The sequence below is a fragment of the Podarcis pityusensis genome (genome assembly GCF_964106645.2).
Source record: "Podarcis pityusensis genome assembly, chromosome: 2".
Taxonomy (NCBI): Eukaryota; Metazoa; Chordata; class Lepidosauria; order Squamata; family Lacertidae; genus Podarcis; species Podarcis pityusensis.
This window is the reverse complement of record NC_138029.1, coordinates 19953983-19970999: the sequence shown is the minus strand read 5'-3', so window position 1 is coordinate 19970999 and position 17017 is coordinate 19953983. Positions and strand designations below refer to the sequence as shown.

Sequence of the window (17017 nt, the reverse complement as noted above, 5' to 3'; positions counted from 1 at the left end):
CCTGATGAACCAATGAGGGTGATTTTAATATTTCACTTAAGTAAAACAGATGCTTTTTGGGTTGTTTGTTTTGCTGGCTTATCTTTAAATGCGACAGATTCTAAGCAAACCATTAAAATCAGCACAAAGCTTCTATTGTTAAGCTTTTGAACATTTTTTTGCCAAAATAAACTCAAGCGGATCATTTCTACAATGGCATGATTGAATGTACCTCTGTGTTCTATCTATGCGACTTCTTGCCATTGCTCTCCAGGTCTGAGAATCAATAACTGTACACACCTGCTACTCCATTCTAACAAAATGGCTCAGTTTTTAGTTAAGAAAGCTGTATTTCATCTGCAGGAAGGGGGCACCAATCAAGCAATGCTTTAAATTATTGTGTGCATTAATGTACAAAGTGAAGGATAGAAGAGTATGCACGACAAATCCTCATTTTTTAAAAACAACAACGACCCACTATAATATTAAGCCTGTAATTCTATATTTACATTACTGATCATTTTTAGGAACTTAATAAAAGAGACCAGGATTCCCCCACCCCCCAGTCGTCTACCCTTTTAGTCTCATATATTCCATATGCTTGTCATTTATTCATCTTTACAGACCTTCAACTACCATTCACACACAGGAGGGACTTTGGTCTTATAGCATTCACTACAAACTGTTGTGAAGCGAGGCCGCATTACACCATCATGTTCTTTTTTCATGTTGTCTCTGATTTGTCCGCAAGCCAAGCAACTTATACCAGAGAGATAAAGGTAAAGGAAAAGGGACCCCTGACCATTAGGTCCAGTCGTGGCCGACTCTGGGGTTGCGGTGCTCATCTCGCTTTATTGGCCGAGGGAGCTGGCGTACAGCTTCCGGGTCGTGGCCAGCATGACTAAGCCGCTTCTGGCGAACCAGAGCAGTGCACGGAAACGCCGTTTACCTTCCCGCCAGAGCGGTACCTATTTATCTACTTGCACTTTGACGTTCTTTCGAACTGCTAGGTTGGCAGGAGCTGGAACCGAGCAACGGGAGCTCACCCCGTCGCGGGGATTCGAACCGCTGACCTTCTGATTGGCAAGTCCTAGGTTCTGCAGTTTAACCCACAGTGCCACCCACGTCCCGTTTGTACCAGAGAACACTGCCTTAAATGCAAAGCAGGCATGGGGGGGGGGGGCGCGATCATGCAGTTGACCTCTGCCTTAATGGAGATCTAGGTGTCTCTGCGCAGTGTTTTAAAATGTGCTGTATTTATTTACTGATACTTAAAAACAAACAAACCTGATTAGGTCTAGATGCTTTCTTCTTTGTTTATTTCTTATTATTTAATTTTTGATAGTTTTAAAAAATTAATATTAAATCATACTACTTATAACTATGATATGGAGATACATACAGAGAGAAAATTGATAGTAGAGAGACAGAATAGAGTGTTTTTTTCAGGATGTGATGCTAAGAAAGATGGGAGCTGTCCCAGGTGGGAGCTGGGAAGATGTGGATCACTGTGTACGGAAGATTAAGATAGAAAGTTGACAGAATATAAAATTTTGTTTGTGTGTGAGTGTTTTTCTTCTTTCTTCTTTGTCTTTACTCTCTTTTTTCATTTTTTATTATTTTGTTCTCTTTAGATAGCAGCTTAGTTTGGTTTTTATTGTATTATACATTGAAAACCTTTAATAAAATTGAGTTTAATAAAACAGATTCAGGTAGGTAGCCGTGTTGACGTGCTGACGCAGTCGAAATAAATTAAATAATTGTCCAGTAGCACCTTAGAGACCAACTAAGTTTGTTCTGGTTATAAGCTTTCGTGTGCATGAACACTTCTTCAGATACACTGAAACAGAAGTCACCAGACCCTTATATATAGTGGGAGGGTGGGGTGGGGTTTTTCTCATAAGGGTAGTACCAGAAATGTGCAAATGTGTAGGTTCCTGGAGAGAAGACTGGGGCTGTTTTGCTCCTCCTCCAGTTCTACTGCTCTATAGTGAGCTAAGCTATGGTTTGGCTTAGCGTTTATCTCACTACACATGAACGGTGAGGGATAAGTCATAGAACAAACCTAGAGCTTGTTGTTTGCCTGAAGTGAGATAAACCACAAGCCTGAGTTCAGACACATCACTAAGCCATGGCTTAGTACAGTGGTACCTCGGGTTACAGACGCTTTAGGTTACAGACGCTTCAGGTTACAGACTCCCCTAACCCAGAAATAGTACCTCAGGTTAAGAACTTTGCTTCAGGATGGGAACAGAAATCGCTTGGTAGCGGCGCGGCGGCAGCAGGAGGCCCCATTAGCTAAAGTGGTGCTTCAGGTTAAGAACAGTTTTAGGTTAAGAACGGACCTCCAGAACGAATTAAGTTCTTAACCCGAGGTACCACTGTACATAGTAGCAGCAGGGCAAAAGGAAGAGAAGCAGCTGTGATCTCTCTGGGAACTTGCATGTTAACTCATTCGTGCTAAAGCATAGTTTGGCTTAGCATTACGTGCAAACTGGGTCAATAAGTTTGCTGTTAGCATATACTATGGGTAAAGCAACAGTCACTGTAAGGTGGTTCAGTACATCTAACCAACAGACTCAGTGGCCCATCTCTGAGTGGCTTTAAAAAATACTTTCCTTTAACAGGAATACCTGCTTTACCTCCAGCAACTGGAACAGAGATCTGAAGAACAATTCTTTGAGCACTGGCTGAATCCACACTGCCTCCCTCATTGCAACAGGAATATAGTTCACCCGGTGTAAAAGGGTCAGTTCCTTTCTGAATGATAGCAAGCCTTCTTTTCATTTTTAACTATTTCTTTCGGGGCAGAAACCTCATTTTGCAATGCGGTGTTGTGATAACATTTCCCAATATTTCTTCCCAGATCATCCTTCTGTGTGGGGGAAAAGAAACCGTCAACGTTAAATGAGACAAGATTCACCTAGTACTGTCTATGCCAGTAGAACATCCAAGGCTTGGGTGTTTTTGGAGACTAATCTGCTACTTAGCTGAGCTTTCTTGGTAACGACGATAAGCACTTCATTTTGATGAAAAAGCACAGGTATACATTTGTGCAATCTCCCAGGCCTCTATCTCTCTCTGAAACATGGAATTGTGATTTCTAGTTTAGAAAGCGGTAGGTTCCTTAGACATCCCTAAGAATTCTGTTGCTATTCTTGTTCTTCAAAGTGGTTTAAGTCAGCATCTGTGCATCTGTTTTTAAGTCAACAACCTCAGCGGCCAAGGACCATAGCTGTCAACCTTCCCCTTTTTTGCTGGAAATTCCCTTATTCCAGCACCGTTTCCCGCTGCTTCCCGCTGCTATCCCGGATTGTTAGATATCCCGTAGACTGTCCCTGAGGCTGCTGATCCCTTATTTTCGAGGCTGCTGTTCCCTTATTTCCAAATCTGAAAGTTGACAGCTATGCCAAGGACTTCCTGTACCCTGGCATAGTTTCCTTCAACTGCAATGCTTTGCCCATTGACTTGGGAGCAAGTTCCTTTGAACTGAGCATTCCTGGATTGCTCGGTTGGTTAGAGCGCCTGGTGCTGATAATGCCAAGGTTGCGAGTTTGATCCCCATATGAGACAGCTATTTGGACTAGATGATCCTCAGCGTCTTTTCCAACTCTACAGTTCTGATTTTATGCATGGAACTGGACTGCATCCTTCTCCCATCCCTGCTCATTCTTTACCAATTATAATGTATAATCTGATCTGATGCCTGATTTGGAACTGAATCCTACCCAGTTTAATAAAATGTAATCCCAGAGAAGATGGGCATCTTAATGATCTATACTGCCTCTCTAGCAAGACCAGATGCAAAAGAAGGCAGGACCCCGTACCCTTACTAGTTGCATAGAAGCGGGGATTTCAGCAGGTGTAGCTTGTTAACGGAAAAATCCGAGGGCTCCCTTGGACAAAAACAAAGATACCAACCAGGATTATTTGGAGCAAAACAGCAGCCTGTAGGCTTGGCCTTTATTGATCTGTTGCAACAGGGTGCTCCCCTCACCTGCAGGAGAGAGGAGGGACCCAGAAAAATGGCATGCAAGGCCTTATAAAGACTTTTAAAATTCCCACCCTGTAGATCAAGACCACCCCCAGAAACATCATACATACATCACAGAAGGGGTGTAACCTAAGACCACCCCTCAGATACATCACACCTACATCACAGAAAAGGCGGTCTAAAACAGAAATTTTAATATTTTTTTTTTCTCCTGCCCTTGTTTATCTCCTGTCTGGCAGGTTACTTGATTGGATTTCCTGGGTAGCCTGGCCAGTCTTTTGTAATGATAAATACTTAGTTCCTGGGCCATGTCACAGGCTCACACCCTATTCAAACACAGACATACCCTTAAGACAGGATTTGTGAAGGAAAAGACAATGGGGAGGCTTTTCCATTTTGACCTTGCAGAGAAAAGATTTGGCCAGTTTAGGAATCGAAATGGTTCCAGGTTGGCCTTCCTGTGCTGATCTATGTATGTGCTTGGTTGGTACACTTATGAACATTATACCATATATCTAAGACTTCAAAATTCCTATCGCAAGCTTAAATGGCAAGCAGACCCACTGAAATCACCTCTTCTTCTGCACAACTAAAACAAAAAAATTCCTTCCAGTAGCACCTTAAAGACCAACTAAGTTAGTTCTTGGTATGAGCTTTCGTGTGCAAGCACACTTCTTCAGATACACTGAAACAGAAGACACAACTAGTCTATTCTGCACAACTAGTAATGGTGCAGAAGCCCTGTCCATTTTTTCACCTGGCTGCCCTCCCCCACTCCTTTTCTGCTACTTCTATTTGTTTGTTCCCCTCAGTTTCTCTCTCTTTTTTCTGATCTTAAGTTCCGTTCTCCGCACTTCCGCAGCAATGTGCATATTTTTGTTTAAAAATCCCCACGAAGATTCGTCGTCTCATTGCAAACTTCTCCTAATGCACACATATTTGAACGCAGTTTTGACTGATCTACACTTTTTTTTTGAATGCCATTTCCTCCAGTACAATGCCTTTTTGTGCACATCATTTGGTCCTTCATTATTGTGGAGAAGTGCACATTTTGAAGGGTTTTGTCTCGTGTATCAGTTGGGCAGTATAAATAGGGTAGTTTCTAATTAAAACAGCTTGTGTCCTCAGAGATGTCCTTTCAAGAATGCAAGTTTGTGTGTGCCCACACACATATTTCCTCGAAGTTGAGGAATACATAGCTGCAATTTTGTTCCAAATGTCAGAAACTTCCACTTTAGGGTAGAAAAGGAAATTGGAAGCTTTCACTAATAAGTAGCCACAGGGGCAAATAACGTAGTGGATTTGGAAGATGAGCTGAATGACAGTAGTTTTGCTAATTACTTTGTAATTAAATGCAACCATTTGCTCAGCATTAGCTTTCTGTTAATTGCCTCATATAAAACCTGCTTCAAACAAAGCTTGTTTTCATTATTTTGGTGTTTCTTCATTGAATCCGATGATGAGTGTGGGTAGAAATTTTCACTAGGCAGTGACTTGTTACTCTATAAATGTGGCTGTAATAGCTGCTTGCAGATCTGCCGCTCCCCATTCCCACCCTCCTTCAACAGTCCAACGGGGGAGTTGTTTCACCAGATCACGAGTCTAAAATATAGCGTGCAGTGAACCAGGTGTGAAAGTACAATGTGTGGCATTCGTACAGAGCCCACGGTCATCTCACGGACTATTGACCTGTACACCACTAGCCCGCTGCCACCAACCAGGTCCTCCCCGGTAAATCACTTAGTCTCAGTCAAATTGCCAGATGATTGCAAGGCATGCTTTGCTCCTTGCTTACATATTGTACCAATGGTGGTTTTCCCATGGGAGTCAGGAGTTCTTATATGCTATACAGTGACAATTTGTAGATGAATCTGCCTTAGTTCAGTAACTAAGAGGTGCAAAAAAACTCCCCAGGAGTACTTTATGGGTATATACAAGGATGTGTTGAAGTGTGACCAGCCCCAAAATGAAAGTGAAGTAGAAGTGGTTCTGGGGGTGACGTAGCTTTTTGGGGGGGGGTGTGCGCAAAGGGGCAGTTGCCCTGGTGCAAAATTCTTAGGGGGTGCATAATTTCAACACCCGGTGCTACCTCAATACACTTCTGCACTTCTGTTGCTGAGCTCTGTTGAAAATGGATCATAATCGTAATTATAATCATAATTTATTTGTACCCCTGCCATCTAACTGGGTTGCCCCAGCCACTCTGGGTGGCTTCCAGCATATATAAAAACAAAGTAAAACCTTAAACCTTAAAAAGCTTCCCTATACAGGGAATAGGGTTGCATCTAATGATTTTTTTTTTGTATATTATTTTCACCAATACATGCACCTGTGTGCAGATTTTACCCCCAATATATGCCTCTGTGCATTGCTTGCTTGGAGAATTAATTAAAATAAATTGAATTAATTAATTAAACTAATTAATTAATTTTGAAGGATGGCCACTCTTCAGTTTGCATTGCATTTCAGAAAAGGCAAATTAGGCAAGTTTGCTTTCAGATGCAAACTAAGTTGAATTTCTCCTGCATCCCTAGTGCAGAACAGGGCCGGACCAAGACAATTTGGCACCTGAGGCCCCCATTACCCTGTCAGGGAAGAAGGGTTGAGTGAAGACCTACATCAGGAACAAGGAGGGAACAAAGATCGACATCCAATCTGCTGTGCCTATGGTTGACTCACCTTGCCTCATAGGTCGACTGGCCCTGGTCTAAAGTCCTGCCTGATCCTGTTTGTTGATTGACTATCGGTTCTGAAGGCCTGAGGATGGGGACAAGAAGCTTGGACAAGTCTGGACGACATCTTTGCATGTTCCACTCTTGGTTTATTAGCAGGAAGTTGACAAATGCCTTGTTGACAGAGGGGTGATCCTAGCTACCTTAATGGAGTATAGCTGCTCCTGAAAAAAACAACATATATTGGAACAACTTTTGGTTTATGGCTAATGGCTCTTTCCTAAGGAAATGTCTGCTGGCCAATTCAAGGCACTTTGGAATGCAACTGATTTTCCTAAATCCATTTCATTTATAATTTAGGTGCTGAAACTGCTTTGGCCACCTAACTGTATGGAAACCGAAACCGAAACTGAATTTGTTAAATTCTATGAAATTGTTAAAATTGTTAAACTGTAGGAAAACTGAAAATGGGATGCGGTGGCACTGTGGTCTAAACCACAGAGCCTAGGGCTTGCCGATCGGAAGGTCGGTGGTTCGAATCCCCGTTACGGGGTGAGCTCCCATTGTTTGGTCCCTGCTCCTGCCCACCTAGCAGTTCAAAAGCACGTCAAAGTGCAAGGAGATAAATAGGTACCGCTCCTGCGGGAAGGTAAACGGCGTTTCCGTATGCTGCTCTGGTTCGCCAGAAGCAGCTTAGTCATGCTGGCCACATGACCCGGAAGCTGTCTGCGGACAAACGCCGGCTCCCTCAGCCTATAGAGCGAGATGAGCGTGCAACCCCAGAGTCATCAGCTACTGGACCTCACGGTCAGGGGTACCTTTACCTTTACCTAGGAAAACCAAAACATTATGACAAAAAACCCAAAGTTCTTTATCGTGTGAGAACATGGTACACCAAGGATCACTTCTTACCACATGTACCTTCCTAGACCCTGAGATTTTTCTCTGAGCTCCTTTGAGATGACCTTTTTTGTTATTGCACCCCCAATTATAGAGTGCCCTTCTCTGAGGACCCACCTTGCACTTACTTACAGTGGTACCTCGGGTTACATACGCTTCAGGCTACATACACTTCAGGTTACAGACTCCGCTAAGCCAGAAATAGTGCTTCAGGTTAAGAACTTTAAGTACCTTTACCTTTATACCAATACAGTGGTACCTCGGGTTACATACGCTTCAGGTTACAGACTCCGCTAACCCAGAAATAGTACCTCGGGTTAAGTACTTTGCTTCAGGATGAGAACAGAAACCATGCTCCGGCGGCACGGCGTCAGCTGGAGGCCCTATTAGCTAAAGTGGTGCTTCAGGTTAAAAACAGTTTCCGGTTAAGAACAGACCTCTGGAACAAATTAAGTACTTAACCCGAGGTACCACTGTACTTATTTATTACCTGCCCTTCACCCTGAGGTTCCAGGGTGGGTTACAACTTTAAAACATAATACTAAAAACTGTTTTAATTAACTTAAAATCACCAAAGCAAGGTGGGTCCTAAAAACATACATCTCAAGTGTCAAAAGCAAAGGGGAAAGAGATGCATCTTCAGCGTTCGTTGGAAGGTGGAGAATGAAGATGATAGATATACCTCTGTGAGGAGGGAGATCCATAGCTTAGGGGCTGTCACCAAGAAGGCCCTCTCCTGGGCCGCTACTCACCTCACCCCAGCCTACACACACACACACACACACACACACACACACACACACACAGTGGTACCTTGGTTCTTAAACTTAATCCGTTCTGGAAGTCCGTTCCAAAACCAAAGCGTTCCAAAACCAAGGCACACTTTCCAATAGAACGTAATGCAAAATGGATTAATCCGTTCCAGACTTTTAAAAACAACCCCCAAAACAGCAATTTAACATGAATTTTACTATCTAACGAGACCATTGATCCATAAAATGAAAGCAAGAAACGATGTACTGCAGTCACACAATCAATCAATCAATCAATCAATCAATCATTCAATCAGTAGCTGACCTTGGTTCCACACAGTTACAAAAACACAAAATAAATAGCAAAAACAGACAGCGTAACACTCAAAATGGAAGTGTGGCACTCAAATCAGAAATGAAACACTCAAAATGGAAGTGCAACACTGGAAACAGGAGTGTGGCACTCAAAACGGAGCAGGTTCAGCTTCTGAAGTTCGCAAACTGGAACACTTACTTCTAGATTTGCAGTGTTTGGGTTCCAAGTTGTTTGAGTACCAAGGTGTTTGAGAACCAAGGTACCCCTGTACCTTGGGTTAAGAACTTAATTTGTTCTGGAGGTCTGTTCTTAACCTGAAACTGTTCTAAACCTGAGGTACCACTTTAGCTAATGGGGCCTCCCGCTGCTGCCGTGCCACCGGAGCACAATTTCTGTTCTCATCCTGAGGTAAAGTTCTTAACCCAAAGGTACTATTTCTGGGTTAACAGAGTCTGTAACCTGAAGCGTCTGCAACCTGAAGTGTCTATAACCTGAGGTAAAACTGTATATCTATCTGTCTGTCTGTCTGTCTGTCTCTTGGGCCTTGAAAATCTTGTTGTAGCCAGGACTGGCCCACCCATGAGGTAAGGTGAGGTGACCACCTCAGGTGTTCAGATCTGGGCTAGCTCAGGTTGTGGCAGGTAAGATGTTGCTTCATTGCATCGGCCATGTTGGCTGGAGCTGATGGGAATTGTAGTTCAACAACATCTGGAGGAAGGGATCCTCTTGACCACCTCTGGCCTAGGCAATCTAGGAATTGCCTCTTATATTAATGTCTAGAAAAAGATTCCTGGCCCATGCTAGCATTAGCTTAGCTATTACATTATGTAGTCTACATCTTAAAGCCACACAACTTTCCATTATTCTCCACGTGAATATCTTGCTCAAAGCTGTACCCGTGAAAGCGGGTTTCAATAAAGTTTCTCACAAAACGGTTAGAATATTAGAATGCAGTTACCACAAGAATATCTAATACTAGAGGCATTGCTATGTATTTCAAAGACTTGGGGCACAAATTTGCACCTGCTAATTTATAGGTATAGATGCAAATTTAGGCTGAAGTTTCCAAGAAGGGAAAGCAAACTGGCTTATTCTGAGCTATGTGGTGGCGCCAGGATTTTCTTGGTTCAGTAGTACAGTGTATGTTGTGGATTGGCTCCTCTGCTCCCCACCCCCCGGCAAGTCATTGGCAAGAATTATGTACAATATCAAAACTAAAAGAAGTAGCTCTGGGCCACTCAAGATGGAAAATGGGTGGGTTCTCACCAGCATTCACTCTTTAGCCTGCCCAGTTGCCCTGTAAACAGTTTTAATAAATTAAAAGGGGTGGAAGGGGAATCAGATCTGGGATTTGGTGCATGAGATAAGAACTTTTAGAATGTTTAACTTGTATCATTTAAATCTTTGTGTGTTCACAAACCAGCAAAGGCTGAAGAGGCACTTCGTTGGAACTGGAAATCTTTGAAAGCTAGCTGTCCACTAGATGTCACTGTTCCTGCATGTAAATTATATAAACTTTTTGCCACAAATGATAAAAGTCCTAATTGTTGGTGTCTCGTGGCTAATGTAGCGCTTTCCCCATACAATGGGGAAAAACAGATTCATTATAACCTATCCTCATATATATACATGGAAAAGCAGCATCGTTACTTTGTTTAATAATCCAGGAATAGTTTGGCATATTAATCCAATGATCTTATATAAACCATCGAGTTGTTATCAGTTACCTCTTCCTATTCGAACCGCCGACCTTCTGATTGGCAAGTCCCAGGCTCTGTGGTTTAACCCACAGCACCACCCACGTCGGTCCCTGCTCCTGCCCACCTAGCAGTTCGAAAGCACGTCAAGTGCAAGTAGATAAATAGGTATCGCTCTGGCGGGAAGGTAAACGGCGTTTCTGTGCGCTGCTCTGGTTCGCCAGAGGCAGCTTAGTCATGCTGGCCACATGACCCGGAAGCTGTACGCCGGCTCCCTCGGCCAATAAAGAGAGATGAGCGCTGCAACCCCAGAGTCGGTCACGACTGGACCTAATGGTCAGGGGTCCCTTTTCCTTTACCTTTACCTCTTCCTATAAGTAGTTTCATTTTGTATAATTTTCACCATAAGTAAACATTAGTTTACAAAGCCTGAGTAGAAACATGGACACTTGCTCAGTAAACAATTGCTCTGAGACATATTTACACACATTGGTTGGAATGTGAGCCTGGCATCAAGAACTATCTTTACATCTTGTTGCCATATTCATCTCCACATACAGCTACTTATTCAATCTGCAAAAGCCTTGACCATCAAAACCAATAGTTCATTCATTCGCTGCCGTCCCTATTTTTTAAGTACCTTGCTTGGTCCCTGCTTCTGGCGGGAAGGTAAACGGCGTTTACATGCGCTGCTCTGGTTCGCCAGAAGCGGCTTAGTCATGCTGGCCACATGACCTGGAAGCTGTATGCCGGCTCCGTTGGCCAATAAAGCGAGATGAGTACCGCAACCCCAGAGTCGGCCACGACTGGACCTAATGGTCAGGGGTCCCTTTACCTTTTTAAGCCTGATTACGCGGGTGGCGCTGTGGGTTAAACCACAGAGCCTAGGACTTGCCGATCAGAAGGTCGGCGGTTCGAATCCCCACGACGGGGTGAGCTCCTGTTGCTCAGTCCCTGCTCCTGCCATAGCAGTTCCAAAGCATGTCAAAGTGCAAGTAGATAAATAGGTACTGCTCTGGGGGGAAGGTAAATGGTGTTTCCGTGCGCTGCTCTGGTTCGCCAGAAGCGACATAGTCATGCTGGCCACATGACCCGGAAGCTCCCTCGGCCAATAAAGCGAGATGAGCGCCGCAACCCCAGATTCGGTCACGACTGGACCTAATGGTCAGGGGTCCCTTTACCTTTAAGCCTGATTAAAACTTCCCCCTAGTTTTTATTTTGGTGAGATTGGGGAGGGGGTTGTCTTTTAAAACATTTGCTAGAGTGTGCAGACATGCAGTTGAACATTTCACATTTCAACCCTCCACTTCAGGGTTTTCAGAAGTTAAAACTCTCCCTCTCTCTGATGCATTTTTTTTCTTCAAGAATACAAAAGGTTGCTTCAGATGTAATGAAAACCACAGTTTCCTGCTTTATGGGATGGGCGGGGAAATAAATAATAAAATTATTATTGTTAAAAAAATAATTTTGCCGTTTACAGGTGGGACTCAATCACATACTGACAAGTTCAGGTTGTGCAATTGAAGTTGATTGGGAGGTCTTGTGCAACAAACTAGCTTCCACAAAAGACCAAGGAAAGTGACTGGATGATGCCCTGGAAAAGGGTGGGATACAACACTTGCTTAACCTCCTTGCAAACAAGGAATGTAACTGAGGATGCATAGAATTCTATTCATTGATCAAGAAAACTTAACATTCTTGTTGTCGATTTTCCATTCAAACCTGTGGCTTGGATCTTTGGCACCTTCTGGAAGTTCCTCGGAAGTGGAAACTCTCTTGAACAGCTTAGGATGGGCCATGGTGGATGAAGGGGTCATTAGCCAAAATTCAGCAGAGGGGCTGTGCATAAACTTAACTTCACTGGTGCCCAGTTTTGGACCATTATTTCCTCCTCTCACAGCCCAAAGCCCCGTTTCATGCTTTTCAGAAAGTTTCCAGAGAAGCACCACAGAGAGGGAGGGGTGGGCAATCAACTTCCATTCACAGTTCTGAGGATCTGATCCTATGTGCTTAAGAAAACCCCTCTACAGTTGTAGCCCTCTGTTGCTGTGTGTTGCAATCCCATCTTACCTCTAGTGTACGGCAGTATAACTGGACTGAAATTGCAGTTACACCCCCTAACCTGACAGATCTGCCTCCCTTGTAACTATACAGTGATTTTCTGTGAACCGCCCTGAAACCTCCGGGTATGGGGCAGTATATTCTCTTTCTCTCTCTCCCTCTGTAAGCGTAAAGGTAAAGGACCCCTGGATGGTTAAGTCCAGTCAAAGACAACTATGGGGTTGCGGTGCTCATCTCGCTTTCAGGCCGAGGGAGCCAACGTTTGTCTACAGACAGCTTTCCGAGTCATGTGGCCAGCATGACTAAACCTCTTCTGGCGCATGGGGGACCGTTTTGAGTGCCAGAGCGCATGGAAACGCCATTTACCTTCCCTCCGCAGCGGTACCTATTTACAGTATCTACTTGCACTGGTGTGCTTTTCGAACTGCTAGGTTGGCAGGAGTTGGGACAGAGCTCACCCCGTTGCCGGGATTTGAACTGCTGACCTTCTGATCAGCAAGCCCAAGAGGCTCAGTGGTTTAGACCACAGCGCCTCATATATATACCGTATATAAAACAAGTCAGAATGAATGCACATTAAACAGCTGACGTCTAATCTCCCTGTAAACAAATCAGGATAAGCGCTCAATAAACAGGTCATCTGGAAGCAATGCAAGTCTCATGCAGGCTCATTCATACAGTGGGAAACTGTGGTATTCCATTATGTTTGAACTGAGTCATAATGCCACTACACTGAACTTCTATCATCTATCTATCTATCTATCTATCTATCTATCTATCTATCTATCATCTATCTATCTATCTATCTATCTATCTATCATCTATCTATCTATCATCTATCTATCTATCTATCTATCTATCTATCTATCTATCTATCATCTATCTATCATCTATCTATCTATCTATCTATCTATCTATCTATCTATCTATCTATCATCTATCTATCATCTATCTATCTATCTATCTATCTATCTATCTATCTATCATCTATCTATCATCTATCTATCTATCTATCTATCTATCTATCTATCTATCATCTATCTATCTATTTATTTATCTATTTATCTATCTATCATCTATCTATCTATCTAATCTAATCTATCTATCATCTATCTATCTATCTATCTATCTATCTATCTATCTATCTATCTATCATCTATCTATCTATCTATCTATCTATCATCTATCTATCTATCGTTTCAGTGGTAGATCACCTGCTTTGCAAACTGGATATTCCAGCATTTCTAAGGAGGGCTGGAGAAGACTTCCAGCAGAAACTCTGGAGCCGCTGCCAGTAGACAATACTGAACTAGATGAGCCAATGTTTTGATATGATATGTTATTTGTATTCCCACAGCAGCAATGAGCTCAAAGCAGCTTGCAATGATAACAGCAGCATTTAAAATTAGCAAACACTTTGCTTCCTATAATCATATAACATAAGGCAAAAGCAAACAAAATGGCGACTGTCCCCCAGTCTTTCATGGGGAAAAGCTAAGTAGATTGGCTGCTGGGTGACTGTACTTAAACACTGGTGTTATGGGATGGCATCCCCCACTTTCCTTAAGAGCAGAAAGCTGCTTCAGGGCGTGCAGAGTGCAGTTCTGTCTATGCCCTCCACAGCAGGGGAGCAGGTGGAGTTGTGGTCTAAACCACTGAGCCTCTTGGACTTGCTGATTGGAAAGTCGGCGGTTAGAATCTGCACGATGAGGTGAGCTCCCATTGCTCTGTCCCAGCTTCTGCCAACCTAGAAGTTCCAAAGCACACCAGTGCAAGTAGATAAATAGGTACCACTGCGGCAGGAAGGTAAGCGCCATTTCCGTGCGCTCTGGTTTCCGTCATTGTTTTCTGTTGCACCAGAAGCGGTTTAGTCATGCTGGCCACATAACCCGGAAAGCTGTATGTAGACAAACGCCAGCTCCCTCGGCCTGAAAGCGAGATGAGCGCCACAACCCCATAGTTGCCTTTCACTAGACTTAACCGTTCAGGGGCCCTTTACCTTTTTACCCTTTTTTATCCCCTCCTCCTGCATATTCTGCCGGGGGGGGGCTTCAGACCATCTCCCCCCCCCCTTTTGCTGGAGGGGTGAGGAACATTTGCAGCCTGAGGACAACGATTCTTTCTGGGCAACTTTTTGGGGGCTAGTGGTGGCAGGGGTGCCAACTTGAATAAAATATTGGGTAAACACTGCCCTGCATAATCAATCGCATGAAATAACACATACACACGCCATTTGAAAGGCAGTGCCCACCAGCCGGGAGCCCCCCTCAAATATTTAATGGGGGGTCTGAAGGGAACTTTGCCCCTAGGAGTTGGCTCCTATGAGTGGTGGGCAGGGCCAGAGGCAAAGTGTGCAGAAGAAGAAGAGTTTGCATTTGATATTCCACTTTATCACTACCCTAAGGAGTCTCAAAGCAGCTAACATTCTCCTTTCCCTTCCTCCCCCACAACAAACACTCTGTGAGGTGAGTGAGGCTGAGAGACTTCAGAGAAGTGTGACTGGCCCAAGGTCACCCAGCAGCTGCATGTGGAGGAGCGGGGAAGCGAACCCTGTTCACCAGATTACGAGTCCACCGCTCTTAACCACTACACCGCACTGGCTCTGATGCAATGAATGCGTGTTTTTTTCCTTTGTGCAGTAGTTGTTGTTATTGGTGTCCGTCTGAGACAATGGGGTACAGCTCTGGGGGTGACGTCAAGCTGCTCCGTTAGCAGCACTGAAGTGACCTCCCTGAGGCACCAGTGTGGGAAGTGTGTATGGAGGTCCCGGGATGCCCAGACGACAAGCCACCCCCCTCCCCAGACTCGCTGACGTTGTCCAAAGAAAAGCAGGTTATAGCGAGTAATTGGAAAAATGCAGAAGAGCTGGGGTGAACCAATGGAGGAAAAAACCTGAATAATATTATAATTTTAGAATACCTAACTGTGAAGATACATAGAATGAAAGGGCTTAAGGTCAGTGAGAAAGAGGAGGATTGGTTTGAGAAGATATTGAATTACAGTGGTACCTTGGGTTAAGAACTTAATTCGTTCTGGAGGTCCGTTCTTAACCTGAAACTGTTCTTAACCTGAAGCACCACTTTAGCTAAGGGGGCCTCCCACTGCTGCCACGCTGCCAGAGCAGAATTTCTGTTTTCATCCTGAAGCAAAGTTCTTAACCCGAGGTACTATTTTGGGTTAGGGGAGTCTGTAACCTGAAGCGTATGTAACCCGAGGTACCACTGTATTTGGGTAGGTTTGAACAATTTGGGGCAATTAAAATGTTAAATGTTAAATAAACCTTGTGGAGGGAGGAGTGTTAAGGTATACAGAAGTGTACATATGGTTGATTTGAATATGTTATTATTGAATATTATTGAATATGTATATTACTGAATATTGTACAGTTTTACCTCAGGTTAAGTACTTAATTCGTTCCGGAGGTCCGTTCTTAGCCTGAAACTGTTCTTCACCTGAAGCACCACTTTAGCTAATAGGGCCTCCTGCTGCTGCCGTGCCACCAGAGCATGATTTCTGTTCTCATCCTGAAGCAAAGTTCTTAACCTGAAGCACTATTTCTGGGTTAGCGGAGTCTGTAACCTGAAGCGTATGTAACCTGAAGCGTATGTAACCTGAGGTACCACTGTATACCCAATTTATCAGCCGCCTGGGGGGGGGGTTTCACTGTTTATTTTTTGGTGGTTGGTAAAAAATAAAATATAAGAAGAAAGAAAAAAAGAAAGAAAAGAAAAGAAAAGAAAAGAAAAGAAAAGAAAAGAAAAGAAAAGAAAAGAAAAGAAGAGCAATACGCTTGGCCCTGGGCGGGCATTGGAACGGATTGCTACGTAGTAATTTAAACACATTGTACCACTGAGGGCAACTTCCCCACTGGCCTTCTCCATCCCTGCAGCAACAATTTGGCAGAGCACATGCCACATACCTAGACTCGCCACTTCTTTATTTATTTTGTTGACTGAGGAGATTGTGGTGCCGTTACTGAGGCGATCCCAGCATCGGGGAAAGGGTTTTCCAGTTGCCAAGAAGTGAGGAGAACCCATGAAAAAGCACTTCTTTTTCTGGCCAGGAATGCAAGCAAAACCTTAAGGGGAAATAAAGTTAATTGGGGATGGGCTAAAACTGAGGAAAGGAGAAGCCATAAGGCCTAGCCCTCAAACCCTCTTTCCCTCTCCTTTGAACACACACGCACACACACACACACACACACACACACACACACACACAAAAACAGCACGGAGCCCTTGTTGTCTGCAGGGAATGGAAGACGGTATTAAAAAACAGGGGGTCTTCTATTGCTTTAATTATGGAAGAATACTAGCATGATAAATTTAAATTTACAGGTCCAACGGAAGACCCTTTAATTTACTGGGAAATGACAAGGCGTCTGTGGCCAACGTGTGTAAAATTTGCTCCTTTCTACCTGAGTTACATGCCATTTGATATTTACTCTGAGTCTGAGGATATATTTACTATTCATTCAGTGTCACAACCGATCAAAGGACCTTACTCAGGATAGGATGTGTTGGTGTCTCACTCCTCTAAATATGAAACTTTGCTGACTTTAGAAGCAGGGTTTTTTTGGGGGGGGGGAGGGTTAGGGAGGGAGCGATCTTTCCAAATATTTCACAAAGGAACACATTCCTGGAAGC

The 17017-nt window shown here is 43.7% G+C and overlaps 1 protein-coding gene across 1 annotated transcript in view; it reads left to right on the top strand.

Moving 5' to 3' along the window:
* Positions 1–4559, top strand: part of LOC308471530 (uncharacterized protein C17orf67 homolog) — a 5692-nt gene extending 1133 nt beyond the window's left edge. The window contains exons 2-4 of the mRNA XM_080995569.1: positions 2–18; positions 2607–2727; positions 2846–4559. Coding sequence (XP_080851695.1) covers positions 2–18; positions 2607–2723 — 134 coding nt within the window. The 3' untranslated portion in view covers positions 2724–2727; positions 2846–4559. The remainder of the gene's footprint in view (position 1; positions 19–2606; positions 2728–2845) is intronic.
* The last annotated feature ends 12458 nt before the right edge of the window (positions 4560–17017 follow it).